The 14,354-nt window shown below is 43.3% G+C and overlaps 1 protein-coding gene across 1 annotated transcript in view; it reads left to right on the top strand.

The window, feature by feature from the left end:
• Nucleotides 1-14,354, top strand: part of LOC132126611 (low-density lipoprotein receptor-related protein 1-like) — a 187,469-nt gene that overhangs the window by 95,643 nt on the left and 77,472 nt on the right. The window contains exons 30-37 of the mRNA XM_059537974.1: nt 873-1,047; nt 1,713-1,807; nt 6,264-6,413; nt 6,486-6,626; nt 12,089-12,214; nt 13,144-13,275; nt 13,983-14,117; nt 14,220-14,349. Of these exons, the coding sequence (XP_059393957.1) occupies nt 873-1,047; nt 1,713-1,807; nt 6,264-6,413; nt 6,486-6,626; nt 12,089-12,214; nt 13,144-13,275; nt 13,983-14,117; nt 14,220-14,349 (1,084 nt within the window). The remainder of the gene's footprint in view (nt 1-872; nt 1,048-1,712; nt 1,808-6,263; nt 6,414-6,485; nt 6,627-12,088; nt 12,215-13,143; nt 13,276-13,982; nt 14,118-14,219; nt 14,350-14,354) is intronic.

Below are 14,354 nucleotides of genomic sequence, written 5' to 3'. Positions count from 1 at the left end.
AAGTTCAGGTTAAAAAGTTCAAATTTCAAAGCATAGGCTGGTTATGATTGATTATCACAGTCCAAATGTAATTGTAACTAGTTATTCTGTGGGAATAAAAGCATTATTGGCTTCATATACTGTAGTATATGAATACTGTATGAATATTCATATACTATAACCAGTTTGCTCAGTTGAGAGGAACATCTTCAACCAAATCATGGTTGTCGAAATGACAGATGCTTCTATATAATCTGTGCGACATTCGTTCTTCTGTGGATCACAAAAGGTATATATTCTGAAGAATGTCTTGGTGTTTTTTGTTCATACAGTGCAAGCCAGTGTTGTGTTGGACCCCACTGAATTTCATTACATGGACAAAAAGTCAAACTATTTTAAAAAATATATATCATTTTTTGTGTTTCTCAGAAGTCTGTCATTATGTCAACTACAAGATAAAAAAATAAAAATAAAAAAATAAAACATTGACATGAGCGCAAATAAATGATGACAGTGTGTCAGATTTGGTGAACTATCCCACTGAGTTCAATCCCATCATTTACACAAGAGCTTAGAATATCAGGATGTTGTTGTTTAAATCTAGTTATTGTCACCGTTTACAGTGCAGAACTGCTGTCGTGTTTACAGTCAAGTGTGGTTTTAGAGAGTGCTGTGTAAGTAAAATTAGCACAGCCCTCAAAACCAAATTACAGACACGTTGGGTTTTACAATGAAATAATGACTCACACTTTACCATCCGTCTTTCTCTTCATCCTGATGTTTATCCCTGTGGAAATGCATGAATGTTTAGATTTCTTTGTCTTTCATCTGATTATGTTGATTCAAAGAATTCATATCTGGAAATGGTTATTTGGTGTCTTGCGTGTGATCAGATATTCCCAACGCACATGGTCTGGCGGTGGATTGGGTGTCACGGAATCTCTTCTGGACCAGCTACGATGGCAATAAGAAACAGATCAATGTCGCCAGACTGGATGGCTCCTTCAAGAACGCTGTTATTCAGGGCCTAGACAAACCCCACTGCCTCGTGCTGCATCCCATACTGGGGTGAGTCCACGCGTGCCACAAACACTAGTGACATTTACCCCAGAACGCTAACACAAGAACACATCTGACTTCCTAAAGGCAGGAAAACAGCATGCAACCACATGCACTCTGGTTTTCTTATTTTTTACTGGAAGACAAAATGACATAGAGTATAGGCTTTAGGAAAGTTACCATTAGTTTTTCCATATTTTTGTATGAAAAAGTGAAAAATATATTTAATATAACTAATATGCAGCAACATTTTCACATGGGTTTTTAAATGCTGATCTGTACAGGATACACTCATAAACAGACATCTGATGTGAACAATGGGCATAGGGCCCAAACGGCTTTTTCTCATTGTTCTTTGTTATTGTCTATCACGCTGGTGGCAATAAAGCATGTAATGAAATGCAGTAAAATCATGGAGTGAAATAGTCACCCATTATTATTATTATTATTTAAAATAAATCAAACCTGCAAGTGAAACATGCACCATGTTTATTGTTTTACTATCATTGATATGAAGCACTCAGCACATGCTGCTTAAATAATGAAATCATGATTTTATAATCGCACAAGGCCATATTGTGATTTCAGTTTAATTCTGGTTAATTAAGTTGAATGTTTGGTGAAAGGATAAAACCTGCTTAACATTCTTCTTTTCTTAACTGTCTCATGTCCAGGAAACTGTACTGGACTGATGGAAATAACATCAGCATGGCCAACACTGATGGCACGAACCGTACCGTGATCTTCACCAATCAGAAAGGACCAGTGGGTGAGTGACAGCTGAGACAGAAGAGACTGTCCTCTCGGTCATTTCCATGGTGTTCATTCAGGCTCAAAAAGCACATTACAGGATCATACTGTGTTGTATCTCTAATCGGATGGATACATTACTTATAGGGATAATATTAGAATCTTTCTCCTAATTATCATTTCCTTTGTGTACCTCTGAGCTAACAACAACCATTTACCAGAATGAGAAGATCAGGCGATTCAGTGTTTTACATTCTTCTAATTTTTTGATAGTTTTTATTTTTGTCCTTTAATACATAAAATGGTGAGCTGACAGGAAGCAGTGGGTGGAGAGACTGGAACAGAATCAGGAAAGATGTCTAGTTGGGAATTCAGCTCGCTCAAACCATCCTGAAGTACATGCCTTTTTCTTTTATTTTGTACTTTTATTAAACTTGTTTTGGAATTTCCAAGATGGCAGTATTTTAATATCTTTAATACCTTTAATATCATGTGATATATTATGATATGTGAATGCAAATTTTAAACTTAGCATTTGATGAAAAAACATAATTCATGTAAAAAATTCATAATTCATAAATCATTTTACAATTATGTATAATACATCAAATATTAAAAAAAATACATTTTAAATGATACATTTACATGTATTTTTTAGTGTTATTAATTTTAATACAATTTATGTATGTACATACACAATAATAACTCTACATTATTAAAATAAATACATAAATATTATTTACTTTATAAATTATGTTGGGGCCTTGCCTGATTGGGCAAGCGGACTTAATCACTACTGTTGAGCCCTGTGTTTAATTAGTCAAGAAAGAGAAAGCACTTAAGCTGAGGTAATTTAAAACAAAAAAATCACCTGTCACTGCTTCACTACATTTCCCAGCACCCTTCCTGACTCCCCCCTGCACACACACCTGCCTTCAATCACCTCATCACCTCAGTCAAGTCTGCACCACACACTCAATGATTGTGTGGCCTCCGGGTACCTATGCCACATAGGTCGATCGAATCTCCTGTTCTAATAGTTCCTTCATCACAGCCACAGATGTGGATCCTAACTCCTGTATTTCCTGTGTTCCTAGCTCCCTTGTTATGGCCATGGAGGCTTTATCTATAAATTCAGGTGGCCAGCTGCCGCCAGCACACCAGTACTTCCTGCTCCTCCATGGCCCACCCTCCCTTCCTGGTTGAATTCTGTTTCTGTAGGTGTGAGGTCATGCTTTCCTGGAGGGGAAGTACCTTTCATGATCACCTCTCACCTCTGCACTACATTTCCCAGCACCTTTCCTGGTTCCCACCTGCACACACTTGATAATCACTGTCACCTGCCTTCAAACACCTCATCACCTCGGACTTATATATTTCTGCACCACACACTCGATGATTGTCTGGTCTGTGACTAGGACTACTTCTATTACTCCTGTGATCTGCACACCTGGATTCTATACAGAATTGTATACATTCTATATTGTATACATTCTATACAGCTGGGGTAGATGTTCAAGAAAGTTGTGGCCGATTGAATCTCCTGTTTTCCTGGTTCTCTTGTTACGGCCACGAAGCATGATCAAATCTCCTGTTCTCCTAGTTCTTTTGTCATGGCCACGTAGGTAATTCCTAACTCCTGTATTCCCTGTGTCCCTAGCTCCTTTGTCACAGCCATGAGGGCTTAATCTATAAATATGGCCGACCTGTTACCGCCAGCACCACCTTGGCCTCCAGTACTGCCTACTGTTCTTCCCTCCCTGGTTGGATTCTGTTACTCTAGGGTCACACCTTCCAAGAGGGTAGGAACTGTCAGAATCACCTGTCATCTCTGCACTAAACTTCCCAGCACTTTTACTAGCTTCCACCTGTGTGCACTCGACAATCATCGTTCCATGCCTTTAATCACCTCATCAGCTCTATATATGTCTGCATCACGCACTCGATGATTGTCTGGTCTGTGACTAGAACTACTCCTGTTACTCCCATGATCTGCTCACATGCATACTTACCTTGTGGATTCTTCCTCCTCTCTAAAGCAAGCTCTTCCCACTACTGCCTGCTCCTCTATGGCCTTCTATGTTGTATGCACCACCCAGGTGTCCTGCTTCCAACCAGTCATCTCATCCACACCTGGGTACCCTCCCTCTGTCCCTGGTTGGAATCTGTTATGTGTGAGGTATGCACTCACTCCTGCGATCTGCTCACCTGGATTCTCACCTTGTGGATTCGTCCTCATCTCTAAAGCTCCGGTCGCCTTCTCCAGTTCCCACTGGCCACCTAATAAGACCTGCACCTCTTAGTCACACAATGCCGACATCCTACATCATCCATCAAAACTACGGACAGATAGCGGACGTGATAGAAAAGTGTTTATTATGTTTGAAATATGGATATGTTTCTGACAAAAAATGCATGGATTTGCTACAGGAAGCCTTTATTCACCCCTGGAGCCATGTGAGGCATGTTTCATTTAGTGGCGGGAAGTTGTGGCCTAGTGATTAGAGAGTATGACTCCTAACCCTAGGGTTGTGGGTTCAGGTCTCGGGCCGGCAATACCACGGCTGAGGTGCCTTTGAGCAAGGCACCGAACCTCCAACTGCCCCCCACGGGCTCCGCAGCATAAATGGCTATACCAATATGGCACCGGTACCTATGGAACGGTATGCACCAAACCGAATAAGAACGCAGATTTCGGTGCCTCTTAAATGCCTGAGCGATCGATTGAAATATTTGTCCTGGTTCTCCGAGATGTACACAAGAAGCACGGGCATCACTAGGCTTTTTTAGCGGGGCTGTAGCATTTAGCTCCATAAACTGAACACAAAGTCGCGACCGCCTCAGAGTCAGTCCGCTTAAATTACATTTGAAAACTGTGGCAGACCTGTCTCCTCCCGTCTTTCGGCGCGCTCTTCAGACCGCGGCGGATCAGCGCAAGTGAACTAAAACAGAAACAGAGGACAGATTGTAAGAATAACTGTATCTGTGCAGTTCTTTGTCATAAATACAGTTAACAAAAGGTCACGAGGGAGCAATTGGTTTCCCATTTACTGTAAAGTTTCTGCTGCGTTCTTCATCACACGCAGCTTTTTCCTCCAGTGACAATCTAACCATTAGCACACATAAACACATACTTTAATTATACTTACTTAAATATACTTAATTTAATTATATGTACTTTATACATACACTACTGTGCAAACGTCTTAGTCAGTCTGTTGTCAGACTGCTTGTGCATTCAACAATCTCACTACATTGTTATTAAAATTAATGGCAAAATGAATGTTTGGAAGTGTAAACTTATATTTCCTATTGACATACTAAAGCAAAAGATATAAATAACTGCCTTAAAACCCTTTTTTGGAGTGAAAATACTAATGTGCCTAATACTGTACTTTACAAACAACATTGTTGCAACTTTATAAAGAATGAGCATACAGTCATTCAAAGAACTGCTTAAAGACAGTGACAGACAGCACTCATTTGAACTAAATACCAGAGTGATTGACAGAGATACAGTACAAACATTATGTGTGGTTTTGTATTAAATAATGACCCAGATTGTGAAATACATTTATTAGCCTTCGAGTAAGGGAAGCTTGGGAAATGAGAGCATCCAAGGAGTGTGTGAATGCTATGGATTTATTTTAAATCTTTCTAATGTTATCCTTTTAGGCTTTTTATTTATTTATTTTTATAGAAGTATCGATTCAGGCACCTTTTAGGCACTGCTACCGTTTTAAAAGTATCGAAATGGCACCGGTATCGAATAAAACCCAAAAGATACCCAACCGTAGTTAAATGCAGAGCACGAATTCTGAGTATGGGTCACCATACTTGGCTGTATGTCACATCACTTTTACTTTATGGATGCTTGCACTTTATTTAACATTTTTTGGACTGTTGAACAGAAACACCCGCCCACTGCAATGATAGAGCTTAGAAGTGGCAGGACAATTTTTAATATAACTATAATTCGTATGAAAGAAGAAAGTCATATACACCTAGGATGGCTTGAGGGCGAATAAATAACAGGCTAATTTTCATTTTTGGGTGAACTAACCCTTTAATGCAATTTCCCTTTAGTGAAATAACAATAAACAATACATTTGTTGCAGTATTTATTAATCTTTTTTCAACGTTAAAAATGCATAGTTCATGCTAGCTCGATCCATTAACTACTGTACTATTGCCAGAAGTAACTATTAGTTTTAGTAATTTATAATTTTATAGAAGTATTTAAACTATGATAACTAATGTTGTTAACAAATGGAACCTTATTGTAAACTGTTACCTGTATGTTTATATGTGTGGTTAGTAAATGAGACCCAATGTGTCTGATGACCTCCTTTATAATAACTTGTGCAGGGCCTTAGTATAAAACAGTAAAACATGTTTAAACAGCTCAGAAACCATTGAGAATTATAAAGCACATCTGCATTCTTTTGAGCTGTTGGTCTGTGTCTGTACTGCAGGTCTGTCCATAGACTATGACAAAGAGCACCTGTACTGGATCAGCTCAGGAAACAGCACCATTAACCGCTGTAAGCTGGACGGATCAGGACTCGAGGTCTTAGACGCGGTCAAAGGCAAACTGAACAAAGCCTCTGCACTTGCTATCATGGGTAAATATAGCACTGATTGTTTCATTGGCTGTTTTTTTTTTAAATACTAATGTTTTGACTGCTGTTGTGTAGGGAATAAGCTCTGGTGGGCGGACCAGGGCACGGATGAGATCGGCACCTGTGATAAGAGTGATGGAGGAGACTGGAAAGTCTTGAGAAACAGCACGTCTCCCATGATGCACATGAAGATCTACAATGAGACCGTGCAGACAGGTTAAAGAATCAACTGCATGCAATGTCTAAGGAATTAATCAGTTGACAGCCAAAAAAAGTCTGTGCAAATTGCAATTTTCAGGCTAGTTCCTTGTGCCTACATTGAGTCTCATTAGCATTGGAAAAAAAAACGTCCCTAGGTTACGAATGTAACCCTAGTTCCTCGAAGGAACGAGACGCTGCGTCGAGCGCTTTTGGGGAACACCTTTGGCAAGAACAACTCTGAATATCGTGTGCAATCAGTGCAATGGAAGAGCGTGACGTCACAGGTGGGGTGACGTAGCGACCAGGAAGCTATAAAAGCACGTGCCGTGCAGCTGGCTTCAGCTTCGAGTAGGGAAGCAAGCGCCGACAGGGGTGCCGGGAGTATGGCTCTGCGATGCAGTGTCTCGTTCCTTCGAGGAACTAGGGTTACATTCGTAACCTAGGGAACGTTCCTCTTCAGGAACTCGAGCTGCGTCGAGCGCTTTTGGGGAACGATGTGCCAACGCTGCCAGACTACCAAACCCCTGCCTAGAGTGTATCCGAAGAGCACAGCTAAGGCCAGAGGACAGAAGAGCCAGGAGCGGCTCGCATGTCAAAATTGTAAAATCTGGCAAATGTAGAGGGGGTGGACCATCCCGCAGCATTGCAGATGTCCAAGAGGGACACACCTGCTAGAAAGGCCTCAGGGGCAGTCATACCCCGCGTAGAGTGAGCCTTGGCTCCCAAAGGAAGGGGAAGACCAGAGGACTCATAGGAAACGTTGATAGCCTCGACTATCCAACGACTAAGGGTCTGCTTAGAGGCAGGGGAACCCTTTTTAGGAGGACCGTAGCAAACAAGCAATTGGTCAGATTTTCTCCACAGGGCAGCTCTCTCACATACAATTTAGCTTCTCCTGGTCTGGCTCCCGAAAGGGAGGAGGGCAGAAGGCCTGCAGTATGATAGGTTGTGGTGTAACAGAGGGAACTTTAGGAACATAACCCGCTCGAGGGTATAAGAATGCTTTGGCCATACCAGGGGCAAAGTCTAAGTAGTTAGGGGCCACCGAGAGGGCCTGAAGGTCTCCAACTCTCTTTAGAGACGTAATCGCCAGTAACAGGGCAGTCTTAAGGGTCAGATGTCTATCTGAAATATCTCGAATTGGCTCGAATGGAGCTTTGCAGAGAGCCTCTAATACCACAACCAAATCCCACGGGGGAATACGGGACCATACTGGAGGTCTCAGCCTCAGTGCATCGTGGAGGAAACGTGTAACTAGGGGGTGCCTAACCACTGACTGACCATCAAAAGGGACGTGGTAAGCAGCTATGGCTGCCACGTACACCTTTAGGGTGGAGTGAGTTAACCCTGCAGAGAGCCTAGCTTGTAGAAACTCCAGAACTGTACCAACTGGGCAGTTAACAGGGTCAAGCTGGCAGTCTCTGCACCATGAGGTGAAGAGTTTCCACCTCAGGGCGTACAGTTTCCTCGTAGAGGGAGCTCTGGATTGGAGGAGGGTCTCAACAACCTCAGTTGAGAGACCAGAAGCTATGAATTGTGCCCCCTCAGGGGCCACACCCATAACTCCCACAGCTCCGGGCGAGGGTGGATTGAGAGAGTAGGCATCGCCGCGTGACCTTGATAGTTCGGAATGGATTTCCCCTCGGGGAAAACCCCTTGGTCTTGAGCCACCACTGTAGGGGCCTCATGTGCAGGAGGCCAAAAGGTATCACGTTGGACGCAGCTGCCATGAGCCCTAACAGTCTCTGAAACTGCTTGACAGTGAGTGACTGGCCTTCTCTGACTCTCTTGACTGAGGAAAGGATTGACTCGATCCGAGCAGGAGACATACGTGCCTGCATCGTGGTCGAATCCCATATTACGCCTAGATAGGTGATTCTCTGAACTGGAGAAAGTACACTCTTCTTGGCGTTCAGTCTCAAACCCAGCTCCCCCATATGGGCGAGAACGACACCTCGATGTCGAACCGCCAACTGCTCTGACTGAGCTAAAATCAACCAATCGTCGATATAATTCAGAATGCCCTGCATACGGAGGGGTACCAGAGCCGCATCTACACATTTCGTGAACTTGCGGGGTGAGAATGCAAGGCCGAAGGGAAGTACTCGATATTGATAGGCTTTGCCCCCAACCTCAGAAACGTCCTGTGTTGTGGAAGGATGGATATGTGGAAGTATGCATCTTGGAGGTCTATTGTGACAAACCAGTCCTCGGATCTGATTTGAGCTGCAACCTGTTTGACAGTGAGCATTTTGAACTTCAGTGACATTACTGAGAGGTTTAATTGACGCAAGTCTAAGATCGGACCCAACCCTCCATCCTTCTTTGGAACTATGAAATACCGGCTATAAAACCCGGACTCCCTGTCTAGAGGAGGGACCACCTCGATGGCCTCCTTCCTTAATAGGGTATTCACTTCTTGTTCCATCACCAGAGCCTGCTGGGGGCCGACGACTGTCGGTGTAACCCCATTGAACCTCGGCGGTGGACGGCCGAACTGAATACAATAGCCTCTTTCCACTGTGTGCAGGACCCATTGAGATACATTTGGCAGTAGTTTCCACGCTGCTAAATAATGTACTAAGGGAATCAGTCTCCCAAAGGGGTGTCGAGCTTCCCAGCTCCGCTACGCTCGCGGGCGGACATAACTGGGAGTGACACTCGCGGGAGACCGCTGCACCCTGAAACACTGGCAAGGTTGGCAGACCGGCCTCCAGAGGATGCTGGGGTGAGACGGGCACCGTATAATAAGGTGGACACCGCTCTACCCCAGTAGGGTTCACCCTCATGGTCACTGAGCCTGTGGCGTCAGGACCTCTTTGTCGAGGACTTCCTAGCTTCGATAATTGCACGAAGATCTGACTTTGCTTTGGAAGTCCCCGACCCTCGGTCCCGGCGTGGGGGAGCACGAGTGGCGACGCTCTGCTTTTGAGCCTCGCGGTATGAGGAGCTCGCTTGTGGCGTGGGTATCTCCCGCCCAGATAACCCACGAGAGCGACGAGGGAGGAAACTCTGGAACGCCGCTGCCTGTTTGCACGCCTCCTGGAACCTGTCGACGACGGTATTGACTGTGTCGCCGAACAGGCCCGAGGCTTGAAGCGGGGCGTCCAGGAGGCAGACCCTGTCACGCTCTCTTATCTGAGACAGGGTCAGCCATAAGTGCCTCTCCGCGGCCACCAAGGCTGCCATAGATCGCCCAATCGCGCGAGCGGTCTCTTTGGTGGCGCGGAGGGAGAGATCAGCGGTCCGTCTTAGCTCTGCAATATCGTCGGACTTGATCCCCTCTCCCTCGTCTACATCTCTCAGCAGGTCAGCCTGATATGCTTGGAGGACGGCCATAGTGTGAAGGCACGCCCCCGCCTGACCTGCTGCCACATAGCCCTTGCCCATTAACGTAGATGTCATTTTTAACGGTTTTGTGGGCAAGGCTGGAGCCTTCAGAGACGACGCCGAACCGGGTGACAGATAGCTCTCAAGCGTCTGTTCAACCCGGGGCATCGCTCTGTACCCTCGCTCATCGAGCCCCGCGACATTGCCGTAATACTGAGAGTTGGGGCCGAAGAGACGGGTCGAATAAGGGTGTTTCCACGACCTTGCTATTTCTTCATGGAGGTCGGGAAAAAAGGGAAGGCTCCGGGCTGGAGGTGGCTGTCTCGGCCGCAGAAGCCGCTCATCTAATTTACTTTTCTCTGCAGGCCACTCGATTTTTAATTTATCAACTGCACGAGTAACCACCTCCAACAGCTCCTCATACTGGGGCGATAGGGGTGGCGAATCCCTACTAATCGTCTCCACATCCACCTCATCAGATGAAGAGAGGTGGAGTGTCGACCCCTCGCCCTGGGGGGAAGAAACCGACGAGCGTGCTTCCGAACCCAGGGTTTGGGCCCCGGATCTGGCAGATGAGGAAGGAGATAAGGACTGGCCGTCTTCATACCCTCCGCCAGATCCACCTACGAACCCCACGAGTGCAGCAGCCGCTCTGCCTCGGCAGAAGCGGGGCCAGCACCACGGGGAACGCTGGCGAAGGCTCCCTCCTCGAAGAGAGCCCTCCGGGATCGAAGCGTCCGCATCGGCAATCGTTCACAATGTGGACAGTCGGCTCCCTCGAGGGCCGACTCAGCGTGCTTCGACCCCAGGCAAACCATGCATAAATTATGTGTATCCCCAGCCGTGATGTAGCGTTGGCAGGGAGGAACACACAATTTATAGCACGATTTGGATTCGCCCTTCACATGTCTGGTCTTAGCTTTGCTCTCTGGCATTATGTTGCTTTATTGGGACAGACAACAATAAATAAGACTTACAAGACAGACTTTTGAACATGCACACACAGAGCGCTTGCTGAAAGACGCAAAGCTGAAGCCAGCTGCACGGCACGTGCTTTTATAGCTTCCTGGTCGCTACCTCACCCCGCCTGTGACGTCACGCTCTTCCATTGGACTGATTGCACACGATATTCAGAGTTGTTCTTGCCAAAGGCGTTCCCCAAAAGCGCTCGACACAGCTCGAGTTCCTGAAGAGGAACATATGTTTGTGCTTAAAACAATGACCTTGACTTAATTTAAAGTGATAGTTCACCCAAAAATAAAAACGCACTTTCAAGCCATTCAAGATGTAGATGAGTTTGTTTCTTCATCTGAATAGATTTCAAGAAAATGTATCATTACATCTCTTACTCACCAGTGGATCCTCTGCAGTGAATGGGTGCCATCAGAATGACAGTCCAGACAGCTGATAAAAACAACACCACATGAATCCAGTCCATCAGTTAACATCTTGTGAAACAAAAAGCTGCATGTCTGTATGAAACAAATTCATCATTAAAGTGTTTTAACTTTGGCTAAAATATGAGTCCATAATATTAATGCTTGCTCCAGTGAAAAACTTCATCCCTTGTTGTCCTCTCACATCAAAATCCACCCACAAATTTGTTTAGATCTGTTTTGAACAGATTTTGTTTGTAAACAGTGCTTGATCTGTGCAGATGTCTCTTCTGATTTAGACCAGATGAATTTTTCACTGGAGAAAGTGATATTATGGATTATGGACTACAAAATGTCTTAACAATGTTATAATGATGGATTTATTTCTTAAAAGCATGCAGTGTTTCCGTTCACCTGATGTTAACTGATGGACTGGAGTGGTGTGGATTAATTATTGTGATGTTTTTATCAGCTGTTTGGACTCTCATTCTGATGGCACCCATTCACTGCAGAGCATCCATTGATGAGCAAGTGATACAATTTTTTCTCTTAATCTTGGATGTCCTGAGGGTTAGTACATTTTCAGCATGTTTTCATTAACTACTCCTTAATTGAAATGCTTATGGCACTTTAACTTACAGAGTTAGTGCAGATGACCTCTGGTTAAACTGAATTGTGACTGGTTGGTTAGATGCAGCGGATTTGTACTGAAATCCGTCCCCTAGCTAAACTTGAGTTTTCTGGCCTTGACTGTGTGTGTTGTATCATCAGGTTCAAACATGTGCAGTAACAACAATGGTGACTGCTCTCAGCTGTGTCTGCCCACGTCTCCCACCAGCCGCTCTTGCATGTGCACCGCGGGATACAGCCTGAGGAGCGGACAGCAGTCCTGTGAGGGTACGAACAGAACACACACGCACACCTGACATTCAGACTCCCAATTATGTGTCACTTCTTTTTGGAAAAATTCACAAATGACCACATTGTTTGCATTTCCTTCAGAGAGCAGCTGGAAACACAATACCAAACTTACAGAGGAGCAAAAAACAGCACAATAATATCAGAAGTCAGTTCAATACTGTATAGGTTTTACTAGTTTTTCTGCAAATCTCAATTTATTAGTTAAAGACTCTATAAAATGTTTTGTAGTCAACAACAACAAAAAGGTTTTAAATCATAATAGCTAATACATTTATTTAATATATATACTATATATCCCACAGTAAACTGTAACAGCATAAATGCATGGGGTGAATCCTTGGCTCCTGCTTCAACTCGGGATGTTTTTACCTGACAAATAATGAAACAGACACATTTCTCTTGCTATCTTTATAAATATAACTTTTAGTACCGTACACATAATTAGACTTCACAGTTTTTCTCATTTGTACAATTTATAACTTTGTTTTTTTGACAAAGTAGAAATTCAGCAAGGACTCTTTGATCAAAATTGACGTTGAAGACATACTGTATATAATGTATATAAAATTTATTTAAAACTTATTTCAAGTAAATGCTGTTCTTCTGAACTTTCTATTCATCAAAGAATAAAAGTATCACGGTTTACATAAAATATGCAGCATAGTCTGTTTTCTGGAGTAATGATGCTAAAAATTCAACTTTGATCACAGCAATCAATTACATTTTAAAATAAATTACAGTTGAAAAAAGGCATTAGAATATTTATCTTATTATTGTTTTTACTTCAACTTTGGTGAGTAGACCGTCAAAACTTTGAACAGCAATGTATATTAAGATTAGTTTTGGAGGGAAATGAATGAATGAATAAACAGCCTGAAGCGTGGTGATTGCTGTGTTGATTTCAGGTGTGGGCTCTTTCCTGCTCTACTCTGTTCATGAGGGCATCAGAGGAATCCCACTGGACCCCGCTGACAAATCCGATGCCCTTGTACCGGTCTCGGGAACATCACTCGCCGTCGGGATTGATTTTCATGCCGGTGAGTCTCAACACTGATGATTCATAATCCTCATGTTTTCAGATAATATGTTCAGGTGTTAAATTGGGCTGGAGAAGTCTGAAACAAATTACAAATAAGAAAAAAATATGTTTGTCTGTCAGTAAATTATATAAATATGTTCCAGTCTGGTTTTTGCTGTTGTAGTACATATACCCTGTCTCTTATATACATTGTGATGTATGAACAAAAAAAGGTAAACAAAATTTACTTGATTTTTATCCTTTTATATATTTTTTAAATCATTCTCTTGCCTGTAGTTTTACCTTTTAAATGAATTTTATTATTATACACTAAAAAAAACATTTTTTTTCTTGGCTTCATTACGTTGCTTTCATGTGCATGTTGCTTTTTTTTTTTTTGAGTGAGTTCAGTAACATATTGTGGCTTATATTTTAGAATATTCAAATAGGTATGAAGAATTGTAAAAATATACTGGTTGCTGATATCTACCGGGACTCTGATATTGGGAAAACTGTTTCATGTTATATCTGTTATTATACTGTGTCATTTAGCATTGCTGGAATAACATCCAGCAACTATCTAACAGCCATGAGTTATTTTTAGGCTCTGGTGTCAAATACAATGTATTATAAACATAAAAAAACTGTAAAATAGTTGTTTCCCCCAGTAAACTGTCTTTAATCTTTCGAATAATTCATACGTGTGTCCGTTCTGTTGTCATGTAGATAATGACACCATCTATTGGGTTGACATGGGTTTGAGCACCATTAGCAGAGCTAAGAGAGATCAGACATGGAGAGAGGACATCATCACTAACGGCATCGGCCGCGTGGAGGGCATCGCTGTCGACTGGATCGCCGGTGAGTCTCAAGCACAGACACTTTTGCCTCTTTCAGGGGCATTTAGAGCTTTATTACAATTCTGATGAGCAAAACCTTGCCTTGTTCCTCTGTGTGCTGTAGGAAACATCTACTGGACGGACCAGGGCTTTGATGTGATTGAGGTTGCCAGATTGAATGGCTCGTTTCGATATGTGGTCATCTCCCAAGGACTGGACAAGCCTCGGGCCATTACTGTACATCCCGAGAAAGGGTGAG

The sequence above is a fragment of the Carassius carassius genome, chromosome 44, assembly GCF_963082965.1.
Source record: "Carassius carassius chromosome 44, fCarCar2.1, whole genome shotgun sequence".
Taxonomy (NCBI): domain Eukaryota; kingdom Metazoa; phylum Chordata; class Actinopteri; order Cypriniformes; family Cyprinidae; genus Carassius; species Carassius carassius.
Note: the sequence above shows the minus strand (reverse complement) of the source record. Positions and strands in the feature narration are given on the sequence as shown.